The sequence below is a fragment of the Moschus berezovskii genome, chromosome 16 (assembly GCF_049115385.1).
Source record: "Moschus berezovskii isolate FMDL1 chromosome 16, NW_MosBer_1.0, whole genome shotgun sequence".
In the NCBI taxonomy this organism is placed as follows: Eukaryota; Metazoa; Chordata; class Mammalia; order Artiodactyla; family Moschidae; genus Moschus; species Moschus berezovskii.
Window position 1 is genome coordinate 17,344,483 of NC_142475.1, and position 16,064 is coordinate 17,360,546.

The 16,064-nt window shown below is 38.1% G+C and overlaps 1 protein-coding gene across 5 annotated transcripts in view; it reads right to left on the reverse strand.

The window, feature by feature from the left end:
- The window catches only part of RGS22 (regulator of G protein signaling 22), a 146,009-nt gene that overhangs the window by 20,694 nt on the left and 109,251 nt on the right, over positions 1–16,064 (reverse strand). For all 5 annotated transcript variants that reach the window (XM_088844689.1, XM_055432559.2, XM_055432558.2 and 2 more), the window contains 3 exons: positions 13,430–13,591; positions 8,383–8,562; positions 3,810–3,968 (listed from right to left, as the gene is read on the reverse strand). In XM_088844689.1, the coding sequence (XP_088700815.1) occupies positions 3,810–3,968; positions 8,383–8,562; positions 13,430–13,591 (501 nt within the window). The remainder of the gene's footprint in view (positions 1–3,809; positions 3,969–8,382; positions 8,563–13,429; positions 13,592–16,064) is intronic.

The window sequence follows — 16,064 nt, forward strand, 5'->3', positions numbered from 1 at the left end:
CTAAGGTCCACTTTACTTCACACTCTAAGACGTCTGGCTCTAGGTGAGTGCTCACACCATCGTGGTTATGTGGGTCATTAAGACCTTCTTTATACAGTTCTTCTGTGTATTCTTGCCACCTCTTCTTAATCTCTTCTGCTCCTCTTAGGTCCTCACCATTGCTGTCCTTTACTGTGCCCATATTTCCATGAAATATTCCTTTGATATCTCCGATTTTCTTGAAGAGATATCTAGTCTTTCCCATTCTATTGTTTTCTCTATTTCTTTGCATTGGTCATTTAAAGAAGGCTTTCTTGTCTCTCCTTGATATTTATTCTCTGGAACTCTGCATTCAATTGGGTATATTTTTCCCTTTCTCCCTTGCCTTTTGCTTCTCTTCTTTCCTTAGCTATTTGTAAAGCCTCCTCCGGTAACCACTTTGTCTTCTTGCATTTCGTTTTCTTTGGGATGGTTTTGGTCACTGCCTCCTGTACAGTGTTACAAACTCTGTCCATAGTTCTTCAGGCACTCTGTCTACCAGATCTAATCTCTTGAATCTATTTGTCCCCTCCACTGTATTATCATAAGGGATTTGATTTAGGTCATACCTGAATGGCCTATTGGGGCTTCCCTGGTGGCTCAGATGTGGGAGATCTGGGTTTGATCCCTGTGTTGGGAAGAACCCCAGGTTTAATCCCTGGGTTGGGAAGATCACCTGGAGAAGAGAATGGTTACCCACTCCAGTATTCTGCCTTGGAGAATTCCACGGACAGAGGAGCATGGCAGGCCTCAGTCCGGGGGGGTCACAAAGAGTCAGACACGACTGAGCAACTTTCACTTTCATTTTGAATGGCCTATTAGTTTTTCCCTACTTTCTTCAATTTAAGTCTGAAATTTACAATACATAAGGAGCTGATGATCTGAGTCACAGTCAGCTCCAGGTCTTGTTTTTTTTTGGCTGTATAGAGCTTCTCTATCTTTGGCTCCTTCTCCTCCCCCTTCATAGATCACAGCCTTGTCGTGATGACGGGGCTTGCATAACTCAGTGAAGCTATCAGCAAGGCCGTGCAGGGTCACCCAAGACAGACCAGTCATAATGAAGAGTTCTGACAAAATGTGGCCCACTGGAGGAGGAAACAGCAATACACTCCAGTATTCTTGCTGCAAGAACTTCATAAACAGTTTGAACAGGCAAAAAGATATGACACCAGAAGATGAGCATCCTCAAGGCCAGAAGGTGTCCAATATGCTACTCGGGAAGAGCAGAGGGCAATTACTAATAGCTCCAGAAAGAATAAAGAGGTTGGGCCAAAGTGGAAAAGATGCTCAGTTGTGGATGTGTTTGGTGGTGAAAGTAAAGTCCAATGCTGTAAAGAACAATATTGCATAGGAACCTGGAATGTTAGGTCCATGAATCAAGGCAAATTGGATGTGATCAAGCAAGAGATGCAAGATTGAACATTGATATCTTAGGAATCAGTGAACTAAAATGGATGAGAATGGGAGACTTTAATTCAGATGACCATAATACCTACTACTGTGGGCAAGAATCCCTTAGAAGAAACGGAGTAGCCCTCACAGTCAACAAAAGAGTCCAAAATACAGTACCTGGATACAACCTCAAAAATGAAAAAATGATCTCGGTTCATTTCCAAGGCAAACCATTCACAGTAATCCAAGTCTGTGCCCCAACCACTGATGCCGAAGAAGCTGACATTGACTAGATTCTATGAAGATCTATAAGACCTTCTAGAGCTAACACCAAATAAAGGTGTCCTTTAAGAGGTATTTAGGGTTAAATGAGGTCATAAGGGCAGGGTCATAATCCAAAGGAATTGTGGCTTTACAAGAAAAGAAAGGATGAGAACTCTCTTTCTCTCCCCAACTTGTGAGGACACAACAAGACGGTGGCCTTGTACATGCCAGGAGAGGTCCCACCAAGAATCCTATTAGCTGGCACCTTAAGCGGGGACTTCTAGCCTCCTGAACTATGAGAAAATTAATTTCTGTTGTTTAAGCCATCTAGTCTGTAATATTTTGGTATGGTCGCCTGAGGAGACTAATAAAATATGGTACTTTTTATGTAAGTTAAAGTACATACAAAATAGTCTTCTCTATCATTTATGAATCCATATACCCATCTCATTGGAGAAGGAAATGGCAACCCACTCCAGTGTTCTTGCCTGGAGAATCCCAGGGACAGGGGAGCCTGGTGGGCTTCCGTCTATGGGGTCACACAGAGTCGGACACGACTGAAGTGACTTAGCAGCAGCAGCATACCCATCTAAAACATTATCTTAAAAAGGAGTTGTGAGAACATATCCAAAACTTAATGGTTAATCTTGGAAGTGGGGAGGGTAATAGAACTCAGGGTTGGGGGCTTTCCTGGTGGCTCAGTGGTAAACAATCCACCTGCCATGCAGGTGACATGGGTTTGATTCCTGATCCAGGAAGATCTGACATACCGTGGAGCAACGGAGCCCATGTGCCACAACTACTGAGCCTGTCTGTGCTCTAGAACCTGGGAGCCACAACAAGAGAAGCCACCGCACCGTGACTAGAGGGAAGTCCATGCAGCAATGAAGACCCAGCACAACCAAATAAATAAATAAAATTATCAATTAAAAATAAAAAAGAACTCAGGACTGAGGTTAAGAGGGTATAGTGTTCTGCACTATTTCACCTCCAAAGGAAAAATGAAAAACTAATGTAAAAAATGTTAACAGTGTTTATGTTGACCTGGGGAAATATGGGGGTTAGAATTATATTAATTTTACCTCTTTAGATATATTTTAAATTTCCTTTTAAAAAGAGAATAGGGGTGAAGCTTATAAATAAGATGAAATATGTTACTTGTTACCCCTTCTCAAGTAAAAACATAGATAAAGAGATAGATAAATGATTAACTTAACGGACAGACAAAGAGGCAGCCTGGGCAACTTATGACTCATAAATTTCACAGTGTATCATTCTCTAATTTTAATATTGAAAATGCTGTCCAAGTGCATAATACTATCTCATTAATTCCCAGATTTATTTGGTAAATAATGATTACTAATTGAACATGTGCTGGATAGTGGTGGAAGTATTTTAATAAGACAGATGGTATCTTTGAGGATCTCAGTTCAGTGAGAAAGACAGATGCAAAAACTTACTCATAAGACAAATACAAAGTGCTCTCCAAGAGAGGCACATAGATGAGATGACATTTGAGATAATTTTTTTTAACTTCAAAACAAGTCTGAAACCTCTGACTGAAGGCTTAAAAGTCACTAAAATCCATACTTTATAACTTCTCTGTATTTTTGCTCATCCCAAATTGTACAGCATTTACAGAGAAGAAACCAATTCTGAATCCACATTGGAGCCATTTCTTTGACTTGCTTTTCATTGCTTTTGTTATTATAATCATACAGAATGGCCTGCCTCAGAGAATCCTGCCCCTCTGCCTGACTGTTAAAGTGCTTTGGGTTCAGAACCCTGTCCACCTGTAGATTGCAGGAAAGAAGAAATTAACACATCCCCTGCCTGAGGCTTGCCATTGTAGGAGATGTTTGCAAGATTAATGGCCTTTTTTACTGTGCTTCCTCTTCTCCCCCCAATCTCTGATCTATAAAAATCTGGCATCCAGGCCTCGATAAAATGGTTATTTTGAGGCGCTAGTCTGCTGTCTTCTGGGTCAGCTGGCTCCCTGATTAATGCCTCTTCCTTGCCTCAACCCCTCAGATTCATTGGCCTGTCGTGTGGTGAGCAGAGAGAGCTTGGACTCAGTAACAACATCACATACCTTTTTAAAAGTCTGATTAAACCCCAAATGATTCTTGTCTCACCTTTACAAATTTTTCATCTTCTATGATTACCATTTTCTTTTTCTGCTTACTATATTCTTGTCTTCTCTCCAAAACACTCATAATTTTTTCATCAGTTAAGTTCTTCCTAAACTCACAGAACTGAGGCCAAAATTTAAACAGAACTCCAAAAATTGTCATCTGTATAAAAAACAAAGTTTGTCTCAGATTACAATTTTATAGAAATGTACCAATTTAAACACTAATTTACCATAACAATGGATTAACTATTCTATCTTTAATATACAGCATGTTTCCTCCAACTTATTGTCTCCAGACATCTTGGTATAGTTTAGCTCAGCACATGCTTATCATCAATGTTTTTTACTACCAACGAGAAGTCTTTCTTTTAAAAAAACATACACTTAAATACAGTTTTAAATACTTAAAAGTCACTTTATACTTTATGTTTCCTTAACCAATTGATTGTATTAATAAAAGAATCCATTAGGTCTTTTTAAATAAGAAATATATGTTTTCTTTTAAAACTTATACCAGTTGATCTGCCACACACTCTGCTGTTTTATGCAAGTATTCCAAATATTCAGTTCATCAAGGGGGACTCCTCTCCACCCCTCCTTTCCCTTCTTTTAGAGAAAGGAAATACCATTTTGCCTCTGGAAAAGCTCTTAAACAAAGCTGCAGATCTAAGAATAAATCTTGAGTAACTTTTAAATGATACAATCTCTCTTTTATGTGAGAGCAAGAAAAGTAACATTTAAAAAGCAAAGTGGTATCCTGGAGAAATGCTTTCTATGAGGATACTCTCCATTAAGTGATTAATTGTAATATTTATAGAGATAAGAATTGTTGCCCAAATTTTCATGCCAAGTTTTTCCATTAGTTCCAGAGGCATACGTTACTTCCAAGAAGGTAGGACTTGCCACATCAGATCAAGTCCAACATCTTGTTGCTGGGAATAGACTTTACCTAATGCCCTGGAGAAAAATGAACCATCCCATTAGGCTCTAAGCCAACTTTTCAGCAGGAAAGAGGAGTTTTTAGAAAGTAAATGCTGCAGTGATCAACAGAGTCCTGAACTGATACATTTCATCATTCCTCCTTTCTGTACATGAATATCATTAGTAATTCTATAATCATTTACTCCCTTTACCATACCATCTTGTCACTGAATTCTATACCCTCTTGGGATTGTGAACACAAAAACTAAAGACACTTTATTTGACGAAGTGTAGCAGCAGGCTTTAAAAAAGTTTTCATTTCCGTTTATCTAACACGGATTTTGGGGCTTTCCAGGTAGCATTAGTGATAAAGAACCTGCCTGCTAATGCAGGAGACATAAGAGCTGCAGGTTCGATCCCTGGGTCTGGAAGATCCCCTAGATGAGGAAATGGCAACCCATTCCAGTATTCTTGCCTGGAGAATTCCTTGACAGGCTACGGTCCATAAGGTCACAAAGAATCGGATATGACTGAAGCAACATAGTATGCACGCCATACTTTTAAGTAATCCCCTGCTCCAATGTTAAAGGATCATGGTAGTTTTTACGTGAATTTCTTAAACACTCCTCTTCCACCTCCATTTACCAACTATTGACCCTACTTCTCGTTCTCTCTCCAAAACCTGAGTCATTTCCAGCTCTCAAACGTATTTGTCACCTAGAAGGCTTCCCAGTAAAAGTTACCCTATTAGGGCACAATATTTCGAGGCAGACATAAAATCTCTCTATTTCTGGGAATCCCTTGGAGGTTCAGTGGTTAGGGGTCCACACTTCCAGTGCAGGGGGCATGGGTTTGGTCCCTGGTCGGGAAACTAAGATCCTGCATGCAGAACACGGTGGCTGAAAAAAAAACAACAATGCTCTATTTCTAAAAGTTGCAGTTAATAACATTCATGTTATTTGTGAAAATTAGTAACATGACTTAAAGGACAACCAGACTGTTAGAAAAATTTTTAATAAATATAGAGCTACTTCCCACACTGCCAGTGGATGGGCAATGGCCGCAGCGTGAGTGGAGAGCATCAGTGAAAATACGGCTGAGTGACGGACACTTTCAAGCTATTAGGAATGCAGGTGTGGGAAAGGCAGATGTTACAGTGAAAGCAATCCTGAAACAGGCAACGGCTTTTTATTTACTATTCAGTCCTTTTACGCAACATTGCTCTATTTCCAATTTGATCTATTTCTCTCATGATTGATCTCTTCTCACATCATTCATTCGTGTTTTCAAAAATGATAGTGTCTATTCTGTGCTAGGCATGCAGGCCACAGCAGCAGGTAAGAAACAGTCCCTATTCTCAAAGACCTTACAGCCCAGTGGGAAAGTCAGGCATGAGAACAGCTATTTTCAATTTTGTGTGATAAGTGTTCTGACAGGTACAAATACAGGATATCACAGAAGCATAAGGGAGAGAAGGTGAGGCTGTGAAAAGTTCTGGTGGGAAGAAAGTAAGGCCTCTCTATGGAAGTACAAATATTTCAGTGGGACTTCCCTGGTGGTCCCGTGATTAGGATGCCACACTTCCACTGTAGGGGGCGTGAGTTTGATCCCTGGCTGGGGAACTAAGATCCTGAATGCTGTGTGGCCAAAATAAAGCAAGATAAACAAATAAATAAAATAAAATCAATACAAGGGTACAAGTTCAATCCCTGGTCAGGGAATGAAGATCCCACATACTGTGCAGCCAAAATAAACAAACAAATAAAAGTAAAATATCTAATATTTCAGTAAGACAGAGATAGATGGCAGTGAGTGGAAAGGCATCTGGTTAGAGAGATATAGATGAAGGAATATGGTCTTCAGTCTGAGAGCAATAGGAGTAGTCAAAATTGACAACAGAGAAGTGACATGATCAAATACACATTTTGAAAAAGATGGCTCCATCTACAGTAAGTTAAATGGTTTCAAGAGTCTACTGCTGCTGCTGCTGCTGCTGCTAAGTCACTTCAGTTGTGTCCGACTCTGTGTGATCCCATAGACGGAAGCCCACCAGGCTCCCCCGTCCCTGGGATTCTCCAGGCAAGAACCCTGGAGTAGGTTGCCATTTCCTTCTCCAATGTGTGAAAGTGAAAAGTGAAAGTGAAGTCGCTCAGTCATGTCCGACCCTTAGCGACCCCACAGACTGCAGCCTACCAGGCTCCTCCATCCATGGGATTTTCTAGGCAAGAGTACTGGAGTGGCTTGCCATTGCCCTAGGGGCAGGGAATTTTGGTAATCAATGTGAGACACTGCAGACATAAACTGAGGCATGGAGTTGGAGAAAAGTAGATAGAATAACAGATAAGGATACAAATGGATACATGTTAGTGACTGAAGATCACCAAAGGTCAGGGAACAAAGGAGAGAGAAGACATGAAGATGGCAACCAGATCTCTGGCTTGCACACCTGGGTAGGAGGTATGTCCTTCTCTGAGCTTCCTTAGGGAACACAGAAACAACAGATTTAGTGAGGTGAGGCCCCTAAATATTCTCTTGTTCTCTGATACCCTAAAGATTATATTTAAGATGTATCTGGGACTTTGTTTTGGGAAATGAGACAGAAGGCATAAACTAAAAGACTCCAGTAAAGTTCCCTGGCTGCACTCCCTGGACAGTGTGGCGGAACCAACCAACATAAGCAGCTCCAGACATTCACCATCAGCCTTGAGGCTGTGATCTGGATGGGCAAGGCTTGGCCTGGCCATCAGGAGACCTAGCCTAGGCTAAGTGATCTTTTCATTAACAGATGCTACAATTCTGACACCATGTTTTCTATTTCTCCCTAGCACATCATCAATCATTTGTCTATATTTTTGCCTATTTTAATGCATAATTTGGATGGTGAGTCTGCTTTCGGTTCCTTTTAGGACTTAGAACACAGCTGGCTTGCAAATGAAAATGTTAAGGAATAATGGTCTTTTTCCATGCTCAAGGGCATTCATACCCTAAATCTCTGTTTCATATCACTTAAATCATGACAGGGCCTTCCCTATTACCCCTATTATAATTTATTTTTCTTAATCATTTTTCAGGAACAACATCACTAAAAGGCTTTTCAAAATGCAAATAAACTATGTTCAGCAAATCACTGTTTTCTATTATTTATCTTAAAGAGAAGTAACTTGAGCAGGTTAACAGGCATGATTTTCCTTTCATGAGCTTGTGTACTTTATGTTGGTTGGGTACTTAAATCTCCTCTCACTTACTTTATGAGCTATGTGAATATTTCAACTTTTAAAAATACACAAATCCTGGGACACACATAATTTACACATTTTTTGTGGTAGCAGATATTTTAAAAGGAAATATGAATGGTGGGAAAGGAAGGAGAAATTATTTGGGGACTTATAAATTAGAAATAAAATGATAACCATGCAAAGTCAAAGTATAGAATTTTAAAAATTGTATTTGCTGTATATTACCATCAGCAAAATAGCAAGTTACTAGTTTCTATGTTCTGTGGCATAGGCAATGTTTTTCTAATTAAATAGAATAAATCCCAGGATTAGGAGGATTCAAACCTTGCCAAATATGAATAATGCAAAAACTTTAAAAGAATATCTAGACTGCTAATCTATTTTAAAGTATGCTTACTACATGCCCTGATTTCTTACCTGTGCCTCTCTGAATACATATGGTCCCATCTCCTTCCTGTGTTCAATAATCTTCTGGGCTTGCTCTACTGGAATGTCAATTTGTAAAGCTGGGGGAATGCTGGAATTAATAAAGCAGTTGATAATAGTCGTAATCTTCTTGTGTATGATAGACTCATCACAATGAGAATGGCACAAGTCCTAAACAAGGAGGAAAGACAGATCTATACATGATTAATGCATTAATAGAACACTTTATAGAACACATCAATATGTCTTTCAGTTAATATAATTTTAACTTCAGATCAAGAGAGTACTGGGACATGTCAAGACTACCTTAAAAATCATAGATTTTATTTTTCTTGGATTTGAAGAACCTAAGACTTTTTTTTCTTTTTTGCTCCTAGCCTGTGTCTTCATGTCTGTGTGTGTCATGTTCTGCCACCCATTCTGTCAATCTTTGCCTTGTAAAGGAACCTAACCAGTCCATTCTAAAGGAGATCAATCCTGGGTGTTCATTGGAAGGACTGATGCTAAAACTGAAACTCCAATACTTTGGCCACCTCACGCGACGAGTTGACTCACTGGAAAAGATTCTGATGCTGGGAGGGATTGGGGGCAGGAGGAGAAGGGGACAACAGAGAATGAGATGGCTGGATGGCATCACCGACTTGATGGACATGAGTTTGAGTGAACTCCGGGAGCTGGTGATGGACAGGGAGGCCTGGCGTGCTGTGATTCATGGGGTCGCAAAGAGTCGGACACAACTGAGCAACTGAACTGAAGACTTTGAGTAGCGAAGTTGTTCGGAGAAGGCAATGGCACCCCACTCCAGTACTCTTGCCTGGAAAATCCCATGGACAGAGGAGCCTGGTGGGCTGCAGTCCATGGGGTCGCTAAGAGTCAGACACGACTGAAGCGACTTAACAGCAGCAACAGCAGCAGCAAGACTTTGACACATATACTTTAAGTAAATACAGGTTTCATTTTAATCCTGGTTGCTTCTTCTCCTGGCAAAGGAGCAGCTTTAGTGTCTGCTTTGACTCATTTAACAAATTCATATTAAGTACCTGCAATATGCCAGACCTTGAGGTGTGCCCCAAGACACAGTACCTGTCCTTTAAAGGCTCAATATCTACAGGATGAGGAGCATGAAAATACATGATTCCAATCTGAGATAGCTAATAAGTGGCACAATGGAGAACAAGTACCTTACTCAAGTTATGAGTGGATGCAAAAGCTTTTTCCACCATAACTGCTTCTATGCCAAGGTGATTTAGACTCAAAAATGCTAGCATATAAATGGGAATCCTGTATTTAATAGGTGTATTATTATGCATCTCAGTATCTCTATTTTTTCAGATAACCTATTATATTATCATCTTTATAGCTAAAGAATTTAAATATAGTAATGATGTATGTAATGATAAAAGACCCAGTTTTATGTCACAGATGTAAGGCTATCACTTTTTAAGACAAAGAGGTAGCTCAGCTTGAATTATGACATTTCTTTGCTAAAGATATTGTTCTCTAAATCACTGGAAAACACAAAAGTTTGGAAACTTGTAATTCTAGGCCAGAAATTAGCCAACATTTATTAAGTGCTCACTGTATGACAGGCATTGTAATAACTGTCTTAAGGACAGTTAAAGAAAGAAAATTTCTAGTGTTTGCCATATAAAACATTACATAAATAAGTTATAAGTTTGGCATAAATTATATGTGAAAAATCTTGATATAAATGTTACACTGAGACAACAGTTAGCATTTTTATGCAATTTAGTACTCCCTCAGAAAATGGCTATTTCTAACACATGCTTGCTATGTTACCCAAAATTAAATTTTCTGCTGTTACTAGTGAAATTATCATATATTTGGTGATTCATGTTAATTATTATTTTTTAAATTACTTTCTATTGGAGTATAGTTGCTTTACAATGATCCTGGTTTTTTATTATTATGGAAATGTAAGGATTGTGAAATAAAAACAAATTTGTGAAATTATAATGTTAATTTTGAGAGCAGAGTCAGAATTTAGACAGAATCCAACCTGGTATTTTTTCTGGTTTTCATGCCCTACTCTACCGTTAGCTGAGCTCACTTTTACTTATTGTTAAGGTCTCAGTTTAAGCACACAGTCGACCCTCAAACACAGGTGGGGGGTGGGGGGTGGTTAGGGGCATCAACCCTGCCCTTGCAGTTGAAAATCCACACATAACTTTACAGTTGGCCATCTATATCTGTGTTTCCACACCTGTGGATTCAAACAACAGTGGACTGCGAAGTACTGTACTCTGCATTTGTTGAAAGAAATTCAGATATAAGTGGATCTCGCCGTTCAAACCCTTGTTGTTCAAGGGTCAACTGTACTGTTCTCTAATAAACGTTCTGTGTCTGCCTCGGTCTAGGTGATGGCCAGCTTAGGTTCTTCATTGCATCCTGTGCGTCTCCCATCCGCTGCACTGACCACACTCGCATAACCATCTGCTCTGTCACTTGTCTGTCCCTCCTCTAACACTGCAAGTCCTGAGAGGAAAGACTTGATCACAGTTGTAGCCTCAGGTTTTAGCCTGGCCCTTGGTAGATGCTCAGAAAGTGTTCGTTGGATGTATATATCCTTCTAGTCTTTTCTCTTTGGGGATACACACACACACACACACACTTTATATTAAATCATACTGCTTTCCAGTAGCTAGGTTTTAAAAAATCAGTAAGATGAATATATTTTTCCCATCACTGATTAATCTTCCAACAGCAAATTTTTAATGCCTTCGGAGTATTCTAATGCACAGATGTATTGTAATTAAAGTAAGCAATGTCCTGCTGTTGAACATCATAGTTCTTTCCAGCTTTTCACAATTCAGAACTATGTCTGATTAAGATCATAGGAGCCATCCCTTTGCATATTACAACAATCATCCCTGGGAGGGAGTATAACTTAGTGGTTAAGGCCACAAGCTTTAGCAATAGAATGTCTTGGCTCAAATTCCAGCTCTGCTACTTAGTTAGCTGTATGAGGCACAGAAGTTTAACTTTTCTGTGCCTTAGTTTCTTCATCTGTAGAATGGTGAGAATTAACAGCTTTGACCTAGGATTCTTATAAAGGATAAGGTAGTTATCACATGAAAAGCATTAAGATAATATGTGACAGACATAAACACTTAGTATGAGTAAGCCATATAAAAATGAGCTCAGTTAAAACTTGATAGGTTTCTCTCTGGCAAACTTCCTCAAGACCTAATTCAAGTATCATCACTTCTTTTTTTGAAAAATTTTTCTTGGGAGTAGAGTTGATTTACAATGTTATGTTAGTTTCAGGAGTACAGCAAAGTGAATCAGTTATACATATAATCATGTCTTTTTAGATTATTTTCCCACATAAGTCATTACAGAGGACTGAGTAGAGTTTTCTGTAAGAATCATCACTTCTGCTGAGACCTCCCTGACCTACTACCCTCCCTGAATCATCCCCTCCTCGGTATCAACATTATAACCAATTAGAATATGGATCATAATCAACGTTATTTCATCATATTTTGTTTTCATGGAGGAATCCCCTCCTCGAGGGAAGACAATGTATTATATCCATTTATTTTATTCCTGCAATCTAGCCTTTAGTAAATACTTACTGAATAAACACATTCACCTCGATAGCATGATCTTTAATAGCTATATAGGATTATATGTCCCCCATTCTACACCACAGAAAAGATATTTAAATGAAGACCAAGGGCAGCTTTGGAGGAGTTGACAGTCACAAAGGGTTGACTATGTATGTGTCTCTTTTTTAAAATGCTTATTTTGCACAGCTTATCTCCTTACCTTTTGTCCTAACAGGGTTGGACCTACTCATATCCATTTTAGCTTAAAGACCATAATAATTTCCTGTTCTGGAAAACAGATTCTACCCCCTTTTTAATTTTCAAAAAATTATTTTAATATTATTTATCTTGTGATAGATTTTGAAAGAACTTATATATCTCAAAATACTTTTTTTTCCCCTTGGAGAAATTTTTGTGTTGAGAAAGGTACAAAAACTGTGGATAACAGAAAAGAGTAGAAAACAGTTTCATGGTATGCTGAAGAAAGTCTGGATGCAAAATGGTATTGAACAACTACTAACTATATAGAATAAACATAATGCAGAGTATTAGTGCCACATTATCCCTGTCTGGAGAAGGGAATGGCAACCCACTCCAATATTCTTGCCTGGAGAATCCCATGGCCAGAGGAGCCTGGTGGACTACAGTCCACAGGGTTGCACAGAATTGGACACTACTAAAGCGACTTAGCATGCACTGCAATCCGTGCTTAGATCATAGTTCAACTGAAAGCCTTATCCTCTTGATTTCCAGTTTTATTTTTACTCCCTACTTTTATAAAAATGGGATTAAATAGGCTGATTGCAAGGTAATGAGCTTGCTTACCTTGGGAGCATGGATGTCTACTCTTAGGTATTTCGAGACAACATTCCTAAATTCAAGTCTAGGTTATGTAACCTAGAAAGTTCTTTCCTTCTCTTCAATGCAGAGATTCTATATGATTCCATCAAATAATTAAACCTGATAATAAACTGCTTTGATAGCTAATTCTTATCACTTCACTTATTCTGTTAAGAATTTGGTCATTCTGATAGAGAAGCCTTTCATCTCTGATGGTTTATTTCTCTGTAATCCATTATCTTTGAACACTATTGCTGCAAATATGGTTAGGAGGAATTTTTGTAAAGAAGGCTTGGTAAAGTGCTGAATATTAATATCTTCAGGAAAAAAATGTACATTTATAGATACATAATATGCAAAAACATAGTGAAAACTTTTCAGGAAGATTCTCATTAGAACATAATATATGTAAACCCTGAAAAATCTAATACCATCATTTCAAGGCTCACTCTTCACTGTATAATAATAAATGTATCTAATACAGACAATAAATATCTTAGTATTTACATATTGGTATGAAGACATCAAGTTGGGATACAAATCTTGTCCATATAGTTAGGAATCTGATATGTGAATGCATTTCCTCCTTAAAAAGAGGTGGTTTTCTCCAGTTTCTAATACAATACCTTATATTTTTGTACTTCTTGCCAAAAGAGCACCCCATTTTCCAATAAATCTCCTTTTAGAGCCACAAAGCGTTGAAATTGTCTTGCAGTAACTGGATTTAATAAAGCTTTACGGAAAGCAATGATTTCACAAGACGAAGATATCCACTTACTCTCCACAGGCTGTCCAAATCAGAGAAAACATAAAATTAGCTGTGTTCTAAAAATTAATAATAAAGTCATTTATTAGGCTAAAAATTACCAACTTCTATCTCCTTTGTTTTGGGCTGTTGAAATTTATAGCATGGATAAAGAGAATTTGGCAACTTCCCCTCTCTTTTCTTCTCCCTTTTGTTTCCTTTATATTTTTATGGCATCATTTTTTTAAGAGATGGGGAGAAAATGAAATGATTGGATAACTTAGAACATATGATTATATTACAGAGGACTGAGAATGTTAATAATCATTAGAGTTTGAGAGATGGCGAAAAATTACATTTTGGTATATAGTATGAATACTGTGCTTAAACACAACAAAGTATCACGATGTTATGATTATATATTATTATTTTATAATTATGTATACTTTTTGTTATATGTTAATATATAATTTTCCTGACTTTCAAAAAGTAAAAGCAGTTGAACATTTAAGATATTTTTTTAAAAATTATAGGAAAAATTACCAATTAATCCTATTATAATTTAAATAGGAAATTTACTGTGGAGCTTCACCATAATTCTATCCTAGAAAGATAATGGAGGTTTTTTATCTTTGGTTTTGGTTTTGGATTTTGGCTGTGGGCTTGCAGGATCTTAGTTTCCTGACTAGAGATTGAACCTGGGTCATTGACATGAAAGTGCTAAGTCCTCACCACTGGACTACCAGGGGATTCCCAAAAGACCATGTTTTTAGGTGGGGCATCTTTATATTATTTTAATAATAAAGTACTCTTAATAATTAATAGTGGTGGCTCAGAGGTTAAAGCGTCTGCCTCCAATGCGGGAGACCCAGGTTCGATCCCTGGGTCGGGAAGATTCCCTGGAGAAGGAAATGTTAACCCACTCCAGTATTCTTGCCTGGAGAATCCCATGGACAGAGAAGCCTGGTAGGGTACAGTCCACGGAGTCGCAAAGAGTCGGACACAACTGAGCGACTGAACGGAATGGAACGGAATAATTAATAACAAGAAGACATTAAACTATTAATGCATATTTTTGATGATAAACTTTCTCTGACCCAGGATTCACTTTACACAACAGAAAAGACATACTGTTTTACTATAAAGGCATTACTTATTTTATATCTTCTCAGCTTTGAAGTATATGATGTCTACTTTTCTTTACAGACTTTTCTCTCTTTCTTTCTGGCTGTGCTGGGTCTTAGTTGCTGTGGGCGGGGGCTGCTCTCCAGTTACGGTGCGAAGGCTTTTCACTGCAGTGGTCTCTCTTGTGGAGCATGGGCTGGAGAGTGCGCAGGCTCATAGTTGTGGCACGGGGTTAGTCACCCACAACACGTGTAATCTTCCCGGAGCAGGGATCAAACCTGAGTCCTCTGTGTTGGCAGGTGGATACTTAACTGCTAGACCACCAGGGAAGTCCTACTATGTCTACTTTTTTTTTACCTTGACCATTTTAGGCCACATATTCACCCCTCCTTTAGCCTCTCAGATTAAAAAACATAATAGATTTTATTCAATTTACTGAATAGATTTTTTTACGTTTGATAAATTTACTGAAGCTCCCAAACCATGCCAGGAAGCATCATTCTAAAGGCAATTTTTTGGATGAACTTAGGAATTATAGTAAAATCAATGATAAATATCCATTCTACATAATAAATATCCATTACTGACAATGCGTAAGCTAAGTTTCTTGAAACAAATCATATGTGACCAACGATAAAAGTGTTTAAGAGAGCTATATAAAAAGTCTATGGGAACACAAAGGAAGGAGAAACGAATTTTGCCTGGGGGAGTAGGGGCTTTACAGAGAAAGACTTTGAGGGTGACTTCTGAGGTGGAAACTGAAAAGTGAAGGCAACTCCAGGCAGTCTAGATGAATGGTGGTGCCTTCATCGCAGATAAAGTGAATAGATGTCTATCACAATTTTAGTGACGCACATGTGGAGTTTCAAGGACAAAACGTTAAGACCCTCACCAGATGGTCCATATTAAAATTATAGCCCTATAAATAGGAACAACTATGTATTAGACTGGGATGTTTATTTAAAACCCACTCAACAAATAATGTTTTAAGACCTGCTTCTTAAGATACTTAAAACTTAGTAATTTAACTAAACCCCGTAATTTAACTAAACAGAAAATAACATAATATATAATGCAAAATAATATGAAATATGAGCCCATTCTATTTAGTATTTTTAAAAATACATAAAAGGGACAAATATAAGAATATTTCCTTTCGAGAAGAAAACACAGGAAAAAAGCATCCTGATACATATACTCCTCTAATAGATTTTTTTCTTTGCTAGATTGTAGATCACCTGGGTCAAGTTTGACATTTTATCAAGACCCACAGAAGGATGAATAAAAATAAATTTGTAGGCTCAAAAAGAAGATTGTGTTTATCATTCTTGTTAAGAAGAAAAATAGGCAATTTCTAAGAAGGTATCATATTATAGTGGTTTAAATAATCA